Source organism: Cicer arietinum, chromosome 6 (assembly GCF_000331145.2).
Source record: "Cicer arietinum cultivar CDC Frontier isolate Library 1 chromosome 6, Cicar.CDCFrontier_v2.0, whole genome shotgun sequence".
Lineage (NCBI taxonomy): Eukaryota > Viridiplantae > Streptophyta > Magnoliopsida > Fabales > Fabaceae > Cicer > Cicer arietinum.
In genome coordinates this window covers 11,561,937-11,579,349 of record NC_021165.2, presented here as the reverse complement: position 1 = coordinate 11,579,349, position 17,413 = coordinate 11,561,937, and the positions used below count along the sequence as shown (strand labels likewise).

At 28.9% G+C, this 17,413-nt stretch overlaps 1 protein-coding gene across 1 annotated transcript; it reads left to right on the top strand.

The window, feature by feature from the left end:
- The first annotated feature begins 8,143 nt into the window (after window positions 1-8,143).
- LOC101511457 (putative ubiquitin-conjugating enzyme E2 38) lies at window positions 8,144-9,388 on the top strand. The gene has a single exon (XM_012716968.3). It carries the CDS (start codon window positions 8,261-8,263, stop codon window positions 9,218-9,220), a length of 960 nt encoding a protein of 319 aa, XP_012572422.1. The 5' UTR covers window positions 8,144-8,260; the 3' UTR covers window positions 9,221-9,388.
- Window positions 9,389-17,413: the final 8,025 nt, after the last annotated feature.

The following is a 17,413-nucleotide window of genomic DNA, read 5'->3' as shown; positions in this document are numbered from 1 at the left end:
CGCGAACGGGCAAGCAACCCAAAACACCCATACAAGAAATCACGTATGGGATATGCACGCCTTGAACAAAAAATTGTAAGTAATTAAACATCACTTTTATATAATGAAGTAATTTGTATTATAAACTATAGTGTGTAACTAATTTGTATTATTTTGTTTATGATTTTAACGAATAGAGAAAAGACACCCAAGCCGATCAACCCTTGGGTCGTCATATCTTATGGAAGGAAGCGCGTGTTAACAAAGAAGGAGTGGTTGATAATGAAAATGTCAAGAAAGTTGTAGAACTTTGTGTAAGTATATTATCACTTTAATATTTTTTAATATTGTATTTTAAAAATGCTATTGAACTTATCTTTTTAATGTTACATGTATTTTAGGAAACTATTGAACAAAGTTCTGAAACTCAAGAGGGCAACAAGGATACGTGCAGGGACATTCTTGGGAAAGTGTTTAATGTCCCTGAGTATTCCGGTCGAGTGAGGGGGAAAGGATTTGGCGTAACTCCCAAAAGCTTTTTTCCTCAAGAGAAGCGCCAAAAACCTTCCAACGAGGAAGTATTAGAGAAGCTCAGAATCTTATCGGAGCAAGTGGCACTCTTGGTGAATACGAATAAAGACAAGCAACTTCCGGTTCAGCTCCAACCTGAAATACAAATGGAGAGTGAAACCGGGAGTTGCAACGTCGGTTTGAAGAGTATTCCCGAGGTAATTAATTACTTACTACTTACTTGCTTATGTAATTACTTATGTATTAAACAAACTTATATATTAACTGTACTTATGTTTTAACTATTGATGTAGGGTGTCACTACATGTGTCCTATACTTGTCCTCGCCGACTCAACGGAAGGTGGGAAAAGGAATATTGCACAATACTTCGGGAGAAGTATTGCACAATATTCCGATCCCCGCGGGCCATGTCAAAGTATCGCCTACGGTTGCTTTCGAACCAACTGCACCGTTGCCCATACCGGACAACGATGGAGATATGAAGTTCTTAAGCGACGCTATTGGCAGTTACGTGGCATGGCCCACACACCTTGTTGCCCTCGAAAAAAAGATTCCCAAGGACAAATCAGTTACATCTCCCGAAAAGGTTTGTCACATTTATTGCCTAAGGTTTTTTATTTTTTCAGATTCAATAAACTAACATTTTACCTCATTTTTGTAGGTCCAAATAAATAAACCACCCCTACAGCCAAAAAAAGGCAGCAAACCTCAAAAATTGGAGGTTAATAGGGCTGCCAAACTACAAAGGCTGGAGGGTAATAAAGCTGCAAAACTTGCAGCAACAAAAAATCTAGATCGGGGAAAATCGGTCGCTGCTGCTGCTGCTCCTAATAAAAGTCAGCCACGCCTTGGTAAATACGGGGCGTGTCTTGACATCCAAATAAAAAGGAACATGGGCAGCAGCAACGATTCGCCCATCGTACAAATGAATAAAGACATCTTTGGAGATGAGTATATTGAATACCTCGAAAAGGAGCAAATGTACGATCTTCTCGAACATAAGGAGCTGAGTGTTACTGTAATCAGCTTGTACATAAGGTAAAAAATACTTTTAATTGCATTTATTTGTAATTAATTAAATGTATTGGTAATTAATCTAGTTTAAAATTTTCATTGAAGGTTTTTGTACGAGAAGGTCGTGTGCACGAGGAAACTGTCAAATAAATACTCATTCTTGTCTCCGCATAAGATGTCGATGTTCAAACTCGATCCAGACAATGTAAAACACTACATTGTAGATATGTTTTTAAGAAATAAAGAAAGTGATAAATTGTTCTTGGCACCATATAATTCAGGGTACGTAATTTTATCTTTTTTAATTGATGAGAATTTAATTTATTAGTTGTCTATAAACAAAATTGCTTAACCAATTTTTTGTTGTTGTAGGGCACATTGGGTGCTATTTGCAATCAATGCGGTCTCTGAAGTGATATACTATTTGGATCCCGTGCACGGCGATTACACCAATCACCCCGGAATAAAGAATATGCTCGACACGTAAGTAATATTCATTTATTTCTTACATATATATATTTATATATATATATATATAAATATATATATGTAAGAAATAAATGAATATTACTTACGTGTCGAGCATATTCTTTATTCCGGGGTGATTGGTGTAATCGCCGTGCACGGGATCCAAATAGTATATCACTTCAGAGACCGCATTGATTGCAAATAGCACCCAATGTGCCCTACAACAACAAAAAATTGGTTAAGCAATTTTGTTTATAGACAACTAATAAATTAAATTCTCATCAATTAAAAAAGATAAAATTACGTACCCTGAATTATATGGTGCCAAGAACAATTTATCACTTTCTTTATTTCTTAAAAACATATCTACAATGTAGTGTTTTACATTGTCTGGATCGAGTTTGAACATCGACATCTTATGCGGAGACAAGAATGAGTATTTATTTGACAGTTTCCTCGTGCACACGACCTTCTCGTACAAAAACCTTCAATGAAAATTTTAAACTAGATTAATTACCAATACATTTAATTAATTACAAATAAATGCAATTAAAAGTATTTTTTACCTTATGTACAAGCTGATTACAGTAACACTCAGCTCCTTATGTTCGAGAAGATCGTACATTTGCTCCTTTTCGAGGTACTCAATATACTCATCTCCAAAGATGTCTTGATTCATTTGTACAATGGGCGAATCGTTGCTGTTCTACTGATTGTGTGAACTGATTGTCTATAATATGTTCTGTTCTACTGATTGTGAAGTGATTTTGGATCAAAATAATTTTGGATACAAAGATAAAAGACAGCGCTTTTTAAAAAAAATGCCATAAAAAGCTAAAAAGCGCTTTTCATTTCAAATAATTAATTTACAGCGTTTTTTTTTAAAAAAAAACACACATTTTACAGCGCTTTTTTTAAAAAGCGCTGTAAAATGTTGTTCTAAAGCGCTTTAATGGTGCACCTTTTACAGCGCTTTCGTAAGAAAGCGCTGTAAAATGTACAAGAAAAGCGCTGTAAAATGCAGACCCATAATATGAAATTATGGGTGGGCATTTTACAGCGCTTTTTTGAGAAAGCGCTGTAATATGCACACCCATAACTCATATAATGGGGTGCATATTACAGCGCTTTCTCAAACAAGCGTTGTAATATGCCCAACCATAATTCATATATGGGTGGGCATATTACAGCGCTTTTGTGAGAAAGCGCTGTAATATGCCCACCCATAACTCATATAATGGGGTGCATATTACAGCGCTTTTTGTGAAGAAGCGCTGTAAAATGTGCATAACAAGCGTGCGTTGTATTTACATGTTTTATAGCGCTTTTTTAAAAGCGCTGTTGTATCATTTACAACGCTCGTTTCCACAACGCTTATTTTTTTGAAAAAACGCTGTAAATGGCTTAAAAAAAGCACTATAAAATGCGTTTTTTCGCGTAGTGTATTATGTAAATGAAAGTTATCTCATTTGGTAAGGACTAAGGAGTTGACTCCCAAACACAAAATCATGGATTCAATTTTTATTGTCTGATGTAAGGACCTTTTTAATAAGTAATTTATAAATATCTTTATCAATGTTCTTTGAACTTTGAAACATATCCTAACCACACTTAAAACCCAACTCATTCAATCTTTTCTTTATAAAAGAAATTCACAATATTAGTTATCATTAGGCAATAGATAATCAAGAGAAAGTAAGAAAGATTTCAACAACAAAAAAATGAAATAATTAATGGCAGCTTTTTAGATATGGCGCACAATACATCTAATTTTGGGACAAATATCTGATTTCATTTTTCTACCTTTTCTCTACTTTTGTTTTTATCTTTCTCTTAGACTTATTTTATCCCACATTTATTTGTCTCTATTTTAAATATCATCATCTTTCATATTTTAATCAATTTTTATTTAAAATTATTCTACCTTGCTTTACAAAAAGATAGAGGATTCAATTTCCTAATTTTGATGATGAAATTGCATAATCACGGGCAATACTATTTATTTCCACGTGAAAAGCCAACACATGAAATTCTTTGTAGAGGAGAAGGTACCATTATTTTAATTTTTACAATGAGAAGGTACCATTATTTCATTTTTGCTGCTTTCTCTTACATTTATTTATGATATGATTTGGACATGCAACCGAATAGCCCCACAGATGAAAGAAAATGAAAGGTAACAAAATTAATCAGGATACAAATTTGACAATAAAAGTTACAAAACTTTATAGCCGAAAAGTTTAAATCGGTCACCTTTCTTAAATTGTATTCCCCAGTTTCAAAATAATTATTATATTTGTAAATAAATTATTTGTTTTAAAATAATTGTGATAATAAAAATAAACCAATGATTAATATGAGTAATTTAATAAAATTAATGGTCTCTTTCATTTATTTTTAATATATATGAAATGATCAAGTCAAATAATTATTTTGAAACAGAGAAAGTAATGAGTTTGAATTCTCTTGATCTAAATATCTCTTAATCTATCTCAATTATCTCCATTTATATTAATTTTACTTTTTTTTAATTGTTTTTTTCAGTTTGAATTAGAAATTTATATTATAAACATCATGCAGACAAAAATTTACACAAATATAAATTTATTTAATATTTTATTGAAATACATCAAAATTAATGTATTATACACTTTTATTGAATACCATTATTCTTTATGTATTTCAATAATATATTAAATAATTTTAGATTTTTGTAAAATTTTACATGTACGATCTATATGAAATAAATTTTCGATTTGATGAATTTAAAGAAAAACAATAAAATTTAAAGAAATAATGAGAATTGATAATAATTGAAGAAAACATTGAGAGGATCCAAAATCAATTATAAAACACTCTATTATATTTTTATATATTAATCAAAATTTATTCTTATAAAATTGGTTTAGAAGTGTTGTTATAAATTCATCCTTACAAAATTAATTAATATAATGAAAGATAACAATTTTTTCAAAATAAATTAAGGTAAGATGTGAGAGTTTTTATATATAAACTTATTTCAAATCCTATATATTCTAACGTCAATTTGCTAATCGTTTTCTATCTTCTTTCTTAAAATTAAATAATTAAATTAAAGATTATGCTAACAAGTGTTCTTTAAACATTTATCAAATAATAAAAAAGTAAAAAAAAAATAAATTTTGAAAAAAAGTATTATTTTTTTATAATTCTAAAATATAAACTATATAACTTTAATTTTTTTTTAACATTTAGATTCTTAATAAATATTAAAAAAAATTTGTTAGCATTTCTCGAAAATTAACAACGTCTTTAGGAAGGCTGGTGTGTTATTATGGAGGGATAGAAATGTATGAGATTCGTTTTTGCTTGGGATGGGATCAATTTGGTTTGTATTAAATTGGGGTTGTTGAGTACAATTTTGTCTTGTGACACTGCTTTGTAAGCTACCTATGGTCTACACTATCAGATTTCTTGAAATGGTACCCTTTTTGTCTTTAAGATCAGACTCATAATAGTTATGAATTATAGAGAATTTTGCTTCAATATTGCATATATGTTGACAAAAAGTACCTAACGTTCGGAGTCCTTTTTAATGACTCAATTTTGCATCCAAATTACCATCTTGACCTTTATATTATCTGTTTTCAACTTTCAACTACTCATTTTGAACACAAAAGTTACGAAAGCATTAAGTAACTTTTGAAGGGAATATTTTCCCACTATGTTATAATTACATCTCCTATAAAAGCTTTTATTAATCAACTAATATATTGACCTTTATTTATTGTGGTTGAATATTGGTCCAACAAGTTTGACAACTCTTGAGTTTCCTCGCTTAAAATTAGACTTATACTCAACTAGTCATGCACGAAATAATTCACTAAATAACGCCAGTCAAACTGATTGCAAGCTCTAGCTAGTCAATTGAGCTAGTTAGCTGACGCTCATAGTTGGTTTGTTAGTTGTAACAAGTTTGTAACTCCCAATAGTTAATATATAAAACCTTGAAACACAAGAGAATGATGATGAATATTTCATAAACTCTCATGAATGTACTTTTCTCTAATCATAGTAAATCGTTAAAATCAGATTTAGTCTACCAGATACATGAGTATTGTTCTGAACTAGATCATCAATCTTTGGTGTTATCTTGTCTTTTATTTTTTTTTCTTGCATTTCAAGTTATCAAATTTTATCCAAGGTCTATCAAATTGTTTAAGGAATTGTTTTATGGTTTTTTTTTCACTACAATCAAACTCAACAATTGTGCTAATAAATCTCATGTATTGATATCAAATTTTTAATGTGGTGTTTTCTTGGATGCTGTTGTCATACAAACCGATTAAATTAATCAATAATAACTTAGAAGACCCCATATTGGTGTGATTGACAGCTTGTAGCTATAAGTCAACTTGTTAAGTGTCTTTTAAATCAAATATGATTTTAGTTAAAATATATGCAACCATGTTTTTTCTTTAAAAATGGCATTTGATAAATAAAATATGGCTCAAAGTTTTTGCGTCAAACTGAAAAAATTGCACCAAGTTTTACCTCAAACTTTTGTTTTTATAATAAAAATATTCAAACTTAAAGTAAGTTTACCTTAAATTAAATTTTGAACAAATCAAACATCTAATATAAATGATAGAAAATGTGATCCATGTAGAAGTCATTGAACTCGTAGATATAAAATTTGTTTTATATAAAAATTTAATTTATATATACGATCAATAAATTAAAAATAAAAATTGAATAAGACGACCAATTCGACTAATTATACTAATTGTGTTTATTAATTCATTGGGAAAATTCTAAACAATTATTTGAAGAAAACACTAATGAAAGAGGTCATGTCAATATTCCAAGAGAGAACTAGTCACACGCTCAAAGTATATATGAGAAAAATTGAAAGTTTTTATTTTATAATATAGATATATAAAATAACCAATACAAATCTTAAAATTAAATTATATTTTTAGGTTAATTGTACTTCAATTCCATTGTGCAATCTTGATCCCTTTGTAAAATAAAAACAAGGAAATATCCCGATAGTTTTTTAGTGGATTTAGTGCATAGATGGATTTTTGGAGTAGTCAAAATCAATTTTAAAGGTGTAACAATTGATTTTGATATAACTGAGTGCTATCGAATAATATTGATTTTAGTTTGAAGTTATAATTTGTAGCTTTTGTATTCAAACATGATTTTTACACTAAAATAATATTGATTTTAATTTGAAGTTATAATTTATAGATTTTGAATTCAAACATGATTCTTACACTAAAAATTAATAGTCGATTAACTCCTAAAGATATTCAATCATAAATTACTTTATATTCAACTTACTTTAAATGAAAATTAATTTTACAAAATTAATTACTAAAAATCAAATTTACACCGCATAACCAAACACTCACTTAATATTTCCACTTTTCAATTACTATTACCGTTAAATCTCACATTTATAAAGATTTAATTTTAATATATTCGGTGGAATGATTTTTTACTTAGTCAGTCGATCATAACTATCAAATTATTAATAATTTTAAAATTTTATATATATTTTGACATGTATATTTATTTAATAATATCCTTATAAGAATAACTATGTATATTTTAATTTTATATCTTCTTTTTATTTAAAATTCTCCATTATGATGTATATTGAAATTTATATACATTCTATATGCTACTCTTTTTTTACTTTCATGATGCCGCAAGGTAGAGATGCGACCACATAAAGAAATTTTATTTTCTCTAATGCATCCTAGAATAGGACTACCTATAGTGATTTATTTTTTTCTTATTTTTTTAAATAAATAATTAATTGTTAATTTAATAAATAAAAATAATTAAAAAATTATATTAATAAAATCAAATAAAATACATTTAATATAAAAAAATTATTAATTTAATAATTAAAAAATAATTATCGGTAAATATAAGATACAATAAATAGTTTTTGAATAACAAAAATATAAATAAAAATCATCATAACAATCAATAATGTGTTCTGCCCATTATCTTGACATGCATTATGCATAGTTACTTAAATGAAGTCGTGATGTATATTGGAAATAGTTTTAATTTTTTAATTTTATTTTTCTAAAAAGAAATATTAGAATGTTTTAAAAAGGAGTATATAGACAGGAGAATCGATCTCATTGGTCAGTCAAACCATGAGTTTCGCCAAACTTTAACTGAATCAAAGTTGTAGTATTAATAAACATAACTACAAGTGAACTGATTATAATTCAAGTAGCAGCTCGTAATAACACAAACAACATGGAAAAGTGGGACACATTCGACGTAGTTTCAGACGAATCAGATCACCGATTCGTTCTTCAAAACATTGGTAGAAACTGTTTTACAGATTCAAAGTGTCAGGTATATAAAACCATCATGAAAGAGTGGAAAATCCTCCAAAAAAACCTACCCGATTCAATCTACGTTAGAGTCTATGAACGCCGCATCGATTTACTCCGTGCCGTCATCGTCGGTGCCGCCGGTACACCTTACCACGACGGTCTCTTCTTTTTTGACATCGCATTCCCTTCCAATTACCCAAACAACCCTCCGCATATTTATTACCACTCGTTTGGTTTCGGTCTCAACCCAAATCTATATTCTCACGGCCTCGTTTGTTTAAGTCTTCTAAACACGTGGATCGGTAAAAAATGCGAAAAATGGAACCCTTCTAATTCAACCTTGCTTCAAGTTTTAGTTTCCATTCAAGCATTAGTTCTCAACGAGAAACCACTGTTTAATGAACCTGCTTATCGTCTATTGACTCGTTCAATCTTTGAAGGAAAGTCGCGTGCTTATAACGATTCTGTTTTTGTTCTAACTTGTTACAGTTGTTTGAGCATAATTCGTAATCCACCTGCAAACTTTGAAGAGTTTGTTAGGAAACACTTTCGTGAGCGTGGGCATGTTATTCTCGCAGCGTGTATAGAGTACGCGAATGGGCGCGTGAGGGTTGGGTATTATGGTTACAACAAGATTGCATCTTCTTCGTCGAAGGTTGTTAAAGTTTCGGCGTCTTTTCAGGGATCGTTACGTAGTGTTTACCGCGCTATGTACAAACAGTTTGAACAGTGTGGTGCTTCATTGGAGTCTTTTTTCGCAGAGTTGGAGTTGGAGAAAAAACAGAATCGACGCAAAGATGGAAGTGGAATCTTTAAGAAAGCAATGGGGAAGATCAAACAAGCTTTCGGATGGAAGAAGGAGAAGAAAAGTACCTAACGTAACGGAAGTGAGATTAATTAATTAATTATCTTTTTTTGCAAATAACTGCATATATGCTTATCAGCATCAATTTAAAGTTTGAAGTAAAAAAAGATGTAGAATTTTTGTCTCGACTCTAAAATTTTCTAGCTTCAATTTATGAATAATAAAGTTTGTTTCTCTTTTTCTTTGTTCTGAGTTGGAAAAATAGATCACTCTTGTCACCATTTTCTCTGTTTTTATCATACTTATGAAAATAAATCTATTTTTTAAAATTAATTTTTTAATCTCAAGTATCACATTTGTTGTAATTTTGATTTATTTTTTACCCAAAAATGGTGATATAACAAGTTTTTGAACAACATGAGATAAAATATGTTGACATAAAAAATATGTGAATTTATATCATTTTCTTAAATACTTTTGTGTTGTTTTAACAAAAAAATACATTTTATCTTTTGAAAAAAAATTTAAAGGGAGGGAATGCCTTAGTCTAGTTAGCTTGAGAAAAATATAAATTTAAGATCATAGACTCTGCATATTTTGAAGTTATGAATAGCGCGAAAAAGAAACACTTAAGAATTAATAAAAGCAAAAAAGAAACACTTAAGAATTAAAAAAAAAACATAAGAAAATGAATCAAAATATCTTTATTTTTATTTTTATCTATCTCGTCATACGTTAAAATAATACATTTAAAAAATAAACACATTTTTTAGAAATTAAAAAAGTTGTATTAACAAAATTTACAAAAAGGTTTTTTTTGTTAATTAAGTAACTTTATTTTTGTAACTTATTTTGAATTTTTTAAAAATAATTAAAATAATTATTAAAAAAGTATATGTTATATTTTAAATACACAAATAATTTTGAATATTCACTTTTATTTTTCTTTACTAACATATATTGTCGCATGATTTTATTTTAGGAATATTTTAATGATATATTGTCGCATGATTTTGTTTTAGTAATATTTTAATGATATGTATATTCTTAATAGACATTTAAAGGAAGTGTTCTGAATATTTGGTGATATACAACTCTACGAGGTTTTCACTAAGGATGACTTCCACCCATTATGCCACTATTAACTTTATTATTTATGTTAGTGACTTATTATATTATAGTCTTATATTCTTATAAATTTCAATATGAGTGATCTGTAAATAAAATTCATATAATAATATAAAAAATAAATATATTAAAGACCATAATACAATAGTGTTTTGTTCTATTTTTTTTTTCTCTCCATGTTTTCTATTGTTCTACTTTTACAATATTTTGTTGTGGTTTGGTTAAATTTTATAATGTATTTTTTTTATTATATATTAATTTTTTTTATATGTTATTAGTTATTTTTTAAAACTCAAAAATTAAAATTAAAAACTAACTCAAAATTAAAACTCAAAAGACTCAAAACACTAACCGATTTTGATTTTTAAAATTTTCAAAACATAGAAAAATACCCCCACACTTTATTCACCACGTTACGCGCATCTTGGTATTATAACCAACAATTATTATTGTGGTCTTTTAATTTAATTTCAGATAATACTTTAGTCATTTTTTCTTTTGATTTGGTCATTTATTTAATTTTATTTAAAAAATTCGAAAGTATAAAGAATAAAAATATAAATTTATTTGAAAGTTTGAGTTATAAATTTGATAAAATTTGCGTTATATTGAAGATGATAATTAATTTTATGAATTTTTGTTTGAAAATTTTATAAAAAAAAAAGAATAATATTGTTAATATTTTAAAACATGATCAAATTGTTTATTTAAAATTAAATAAAAGACCAAATCAAAAAAATAAAATAAAAAAACTAAAATATTATCTAAAATTAAGTTAAGGAACCATATGAACAATTATGTGAGAAATAAATAATAGTACCTTTTTACATTATTTACCAAACTAATTTAGATTTGATTAATATATGTTAAGTAAATTTAATTAACAAAAATGTCAAGATGGTTGTGTTGGTCTTAAGACTCCCCTTAAGTGTCCATTTTGTAAATCTATTATTTATTGGCTCAGGATCTATACATTATAGTTATTAAAAAAACTCTAGAGATTTTCTCCTTCGTCGTACTCTCAATTTTGTTGTTGTTGCCACATTTATCCACTTTGGATCTACCAATTTAAATGGGATTTATCTGAATTTATGCGTCCAAATTGGTTGTTTATATTTCATCAAATATTTCTTCTTTCGCCTTCCATTTTAACACTCTAAAACCCTAAAATCTCAAATTCCAAAAACCCAAAAGCTCCAACTATCTAAAAAACTTTGTTAATCTTTGATCTTGATCCAAATCCCACATTTACTTCACATTTCATCAAGTAACATTTCATTTGTATTTAGTTTTTTTTTATTTAATTTTATTTATTTATTTAATTTTTAGAAATGCATTTTCTGTAAATGTTAGTATTTGTTCATATCGACTCATCCGAACATGCATTTCATTAGGTTTTTGTGTTCGGATTGGTGTATTCAGATGATGAAATTCAATAATTATATGATGTTTGGATCAACTGATCTAAAGGTTTTTTTTTCTTCCAAGCATAATGTTTGGATCCACTGATCCAGAGGTTATGTATTTTTTAAAATATTTTTCATATGTTTATGTTTCTATTTTAGTTATGGACGAGGCTCGTGAATGATCCAGATGTTATGTATTTTACAACTAGTGGGTGTGCACGCAGGGAACGCCAACAAAAAAAAAAGATATAATATTGGTGAGAGTTCACAAAAATGTATTCAAGATATGTCGATTGAAGATGTGCCAATTGTAGACTTGCATGTTGAGATGTTATCGCCACCTAGTTTAGGGTTCCATAGAGGCCTTCAGAATATATAAATACAAGGTTCATTTAAGGATCATATGGTCTTTCACATAAATATTAATTTACATTAGTCTAGTACATTTTAATACTTTGGTAAATTTTAATTTTTCATTAGTTTAATATATTTTAGGTGTAGTTAGTTTATGTAAAATAATATATCTTTTAGCTTTGTAATGGACAGAAGTGTGTGAACCATGGACATAAGATCTCATCATTAGAAGTACTAAAGGAAGGTTGGTTTATAGATGTACAAAAATTGATTGGGTTGTTAGGGATTGTTCAGATTAGTTAGGAGACTATTGATCCAAGTCTGTTATCAACATTTCATATAGGTGGCATATAGAGACATCTAGTTTTCATCCCTCTTTGGGTGAGATGACTGTTACATGTTGGAACCAAGTTGATTTTCCACTTATAGTTTTGGTGTTAACAAAAATATTTTATGAGAACAATAAATTTGGATTAATGGCATCCAAAAATTGAAAGAAAAAAATCAGAGGAAGATACAAGATGAAACGGCCAGGGGAAAGTCATTAGGGGAAGTGACCAGAGGATGAGTTCAGAGGAACACAAAGTATACACATGTGTCTCTGAAAGTAACGTGCATCTGAATGCCAATGATGTCTAGGTTTGATGTCTAGGTCTGAAGTCTGGGGCCGAAGATTGGGTCTAATAAAATTGCGTCTGGAGATTGCCTCTAAAAGGGAGCCTGAAGACTGAATTTGAAGCACGCATCTGAAACTCTTGCATGTCTATGATGTGCACAAACTCAATATGTCTATGAAGAATTCATGTCAAGATATAATTAACTCTGAATATAATATTCAAATCATAAATTCAAATCAAAATGGTGCAACACACTCCAAATGTTGCCTATCATATACATCCTCTAATGTTACACTAGCTTTGAAGTTTCAACAAGGTGTTTTACCCAATGTCACTAATTCTAAGTCATGCAATTCTACCTCTGGCTATCAATATTTAAGAAACAAAAAATCTCACTCGAACAAGAAAGTCAATTCCTATAACGAAAAGTTAATAGCTTAAATTGAAAGAATTAAGTATGAAAAGAAGACTTAGTTGAATCAAAAACTTGTGAAGATTCAAGAACAACCTAAATTCATTACAGTTCAAATCAAACAATAGTATAAAAGAATATTCGTGTTTTTGAAGACAATCTAAAATAAGATTTAATTCACATTATAATTGAAGAAAATCTTTGATCAAGTTGAAAAGAAGATATGGTCAAGATTGAAGAATATATGATCAAGATCTTATGAACAAGAAGATATGAATTATTTACAAGAAGATTTGATCAAGATTTATCACAAGAAGATATGAATTATTTATAAGAAGATTTGAGAAAGATTTATCACAAGAATATATGAATTATTTACAAAATGATTTGATCAAGATTTATCTACAAGAATTTATGAATTATTTACAAGAAAAGTTGATCAGAATCTACAAGAAATTATGAATTATTTATAAGAAGATATGATCAAAAATTGTTTACAAGAACAAACACTCACAAGAAGATACATTTATTATTTGCAAAGATATGATTTAGATTTTGCAAGGACAAAGGATAAACCCTAACCTATTCTATAATAGATACTCAAGGCTGAAGAAGAAGATAAAAGAACTACAAGCACAAAATTTTCTAAGTCATTAGATTTCATAAGGTTGAGGTCTAGAGAAAAATTTACTCAAAAGAAATATTTTCTAAGTGTTTTCTAGTGTGACAGTCATTGTTACAATCAGCTTGTTAGAAGCAAATAAATTTGTTCCAAACTTTTTTAACTTAATCGATAGTGGGTTTCGTGTTCCTTAAGAAATTTGTAGGTTATCAGTCTGTGTTTAGAAGACTTGGCTTGTAGAGTCATGATGTTTGTGTTCCTTAGGATTATTTTTGAATAAGGTCATTGTTGACCAAACTAGGAATGAAGATACAATTTCAGAATTAAACAAGTACTAAATTGAAGCCCTAATTTTATCTATAAATAGATACTCAAGGCTGAAGAAGAAGTATCAAAAAATCAAAAAAGAGTTGAAGAACTCAAACTCAAAATTCCAAATTTATCTTAGAGTTCAAAAAGAGAAACAATTGTTCGAATAAAAAAATATTTTCTAAGTGTTGTTCTTAGAGTGTAATAGCCATTGTTATAAATAGCTTGCTAGAAGCAACTACTCAAACTCAAAACCTTTGTATTCAAATTCGATAGTGGTGTTATTGTGTCTTCAACAATCTGAGGTTGTCAGATTGTGTGGAGAAGACTTTACTGGAAGAGTCAAGGTGTGTGGGTTCCTCAAAAGTTCGAGGTTGTCAAGCTATTTGAGAAGACTGTTTTGGAGGGCAGCTGCTTTGTAATTCAAGTTGTTGAATTAGTGAATTAAATTCTTCCGAATGAAGGGATTGAACGTATCCAAGTTAGTGGAGAACCAAAATAAATTACTTATGTCACTTTATTCCTACACTCCTTAGTTTTGTTATTGCTTCTACTTCAAGTAAATTATCAAGTCTGAACTAGTTTAATTAAATAATGAAAAAGTTATCAACTTAATCAAACACAATTCAACTACCTTTCTTGTGTTTGCACCTTCAACACGCTTTCTTGATAATATGGACAACGTCCAATCGAATAGGTAGACCATGCATCATTTTCCTAGCAAGTATGCAAGTGCATGGAAAATTGTATGTTCTTATAATCTTGCGACCATATTTTAAACTGTCAATACCACACTTGTTTTTCTTTATTTGCAATAAAGTCTAATGCATTCTTTGAAATCTTTCTAACCAATAGCAATTACAAAACTTTATCTTTGTATATGTGCTCTAACCTAATAATACGAACTTGAGCCGATGCTTGGACTTTTACATGGTGTAATACTATCATATTGTTTACTTACACCCAACTCTTGCACAGATTACTCATATTATCCATTCAATTCCTCTTCAACTTACCATGAACATATTCAATTATGTTTCTGGTTGTATTTTCAATGTACATTACACAGTTTGTCCATGCGTTTGTAATTTTCTCCTTCACTGAATCTAGTATAGTATTTTCAACATACTTGAGGAAGTTAGGAAAATTTGTAGACACATTTCTGAATTGCTGAAGTGAATAATTATATGCTTCCTCTGATTCAAAATTGACAACAACTTCCCATGCACTCATGATGTTGTCACATACTTCTTTAGGTTTTTCATATTTTACTTTGACATTCAACTTTCATCTAATTTTTGGAAATGTGATAGAGAATTAGAAATTCTTTAGCAACAACATTCATTAAAGCATTGTCTCGGTCAATCACAATCACCTTTGGCAAATTATAAGGAGATTTCAATAAGTCATGACACATCTCTACAACCCAACTAACATTATCTTTCTTTTCAAACTCTATATAAGCAAATGCTACTAAATATGTCTCTTCAATAGACGTGGCACGAACCAACTCAAGCAAAGGTAAACGACACATGTTGGTTTTCTATGTTGAATCCACCAGCAAAACAAAAGGAAAAGTTTTAAATAACTTCATAGAGTCTGGATGAGCCCAAAAGATATATCAGATCGTGTTAGAATCATCAACAATTGTATGTCTATTAACATACTTATCATCAAACAATTATTTCCCAAATGTTGCATTTATGATATTGGACCGCTTTATGGACTTGTATTTATGACGTGCATTATAAATATGCCTAAGAGTAGTCACATTGTTAAGTCTTCTTTTTTTTCAATGTTATTAGAATTTTTTTAGGAACATTACTTGTCGTTTCATTAAAAAGTCTTTTGTCATCCGCATTTTTCCACCAACTACAATAAGTTTCTGTACATCAGAACACAACAAATAATCACACAATCTAAACAGACACTCACATTTTATGGATCTTGTGCCTTGACGTTTCAATGCATTATTTTATTGTTTATACACACCGCCTTTTCACATCATAATACAAGATATTGTTTTCTTTTACTTGATCTATTATCTAACCTGTTAATTACAGTAACAAACCCTAATTTGATTGCTCCTTCTCGAACCTAGTTCAAAACATCATCTCTACATTTATAGTTTTTGAAAGTAGTGAAGTTAGTAATAAAATTGTGAGAATCTATAGCTGGTTTAGAAATCTCGAGTGCGGATTATATTGTCATCCTTAATTACAAACTTACTATGTGCATGTCATAAATTTGCACCATTTTTTTCTTAAAAAAGATTCGTAAAGGACATTTTTAAAACTTGTTAAAATTTGCAAGAATATAAATCAAACAAAAAAAAAATTACATGGACTTAAATCAAAATAAAACATACTTGTAAAAACCAAAAATATATTTAAACCATATAAAGTCAACATTCCCTTTGATATAAAGTGAAGATGACGCATAAAGAGTGAATTGATGATTTTTTGGAGTGATGAGAATGAAATTTGTAAAAAAAATATATACATTTTTTGTTTTAAAATGGTGTTGTTTTGAGATAGAGTGCTGCAACTTTTTTTTCAACATCAATTTTATTCTGAAATCTTTTCAAATTCTTAAATTATTTTCGTAAGAAAAAAAATCGACTTGTTTCTAGAATTTTTTTTCTCTATTGTTGCTTATTTTTTTTCTTAAAAATAAAACGTAATCAAGTTTTATTAATAAATCGATTTTTAAAAAAAAAAACTTATTTCAATTTAAAAAAAAAAAATCTCAATTCACAGAAAAATAGGCCATAAACCCCTCATTTAAGTCTTAAAAAAATAATGATTTTGTAGACTAAGGATTAAAAATATGTTTTTAAAGAGACTTACAATTATGGGACTTAAGGATCTTTCTAAGTAGGATTTAAAGGTTGGGATTTTTCGAGAGCTCTACACGTCTGGAACACATGCAATTAACTAGCTAAACTTCATAAACTCATTTCAGTTTCATTGGGTCAAGAAAGAATCATTTCGTATTTCATGTACTCTTTTGACATTTATATTGAGCTATAACAAAAAATATTAAAATAGAGCAAGCTTTATAAAAAAAATTACAATCGAACTTGGGTCTGCTACAACTACTAATTACAACTTAATTTAATGGTAGTATAGTATCTCTTTATTTTTCTATCTTATGTTACTAGGCACTAGCTAGGCTTAAGCTTAAAGCTTACCAAACGCAATATCAGAATCAATATCAGAAAACGAAGAGTAATCTGCAAAAATCCTATTCTTTGATCCATAACAAGAAGCCCACCGCAATGCTTTCTGAAAAACTCTGTACGGTAGCACGATGCAACAACATACTGTGGCTACTGGACAACACACACATAGCAAGCAACAACTACAAAAATATTCTACCAATTTATTTTTCCATCTCCAACCACCTGATTGCACC

Bases quoted from the DNA above. Each gene is read 5' to 3' on its own strand.
- LOC101511457 (XM_012716968.3), top strand. From the start codon at position 8,261: ATGGAAAAGTGGGACACATTCGACGTAGTTTCAGACGAATCAGATCAC.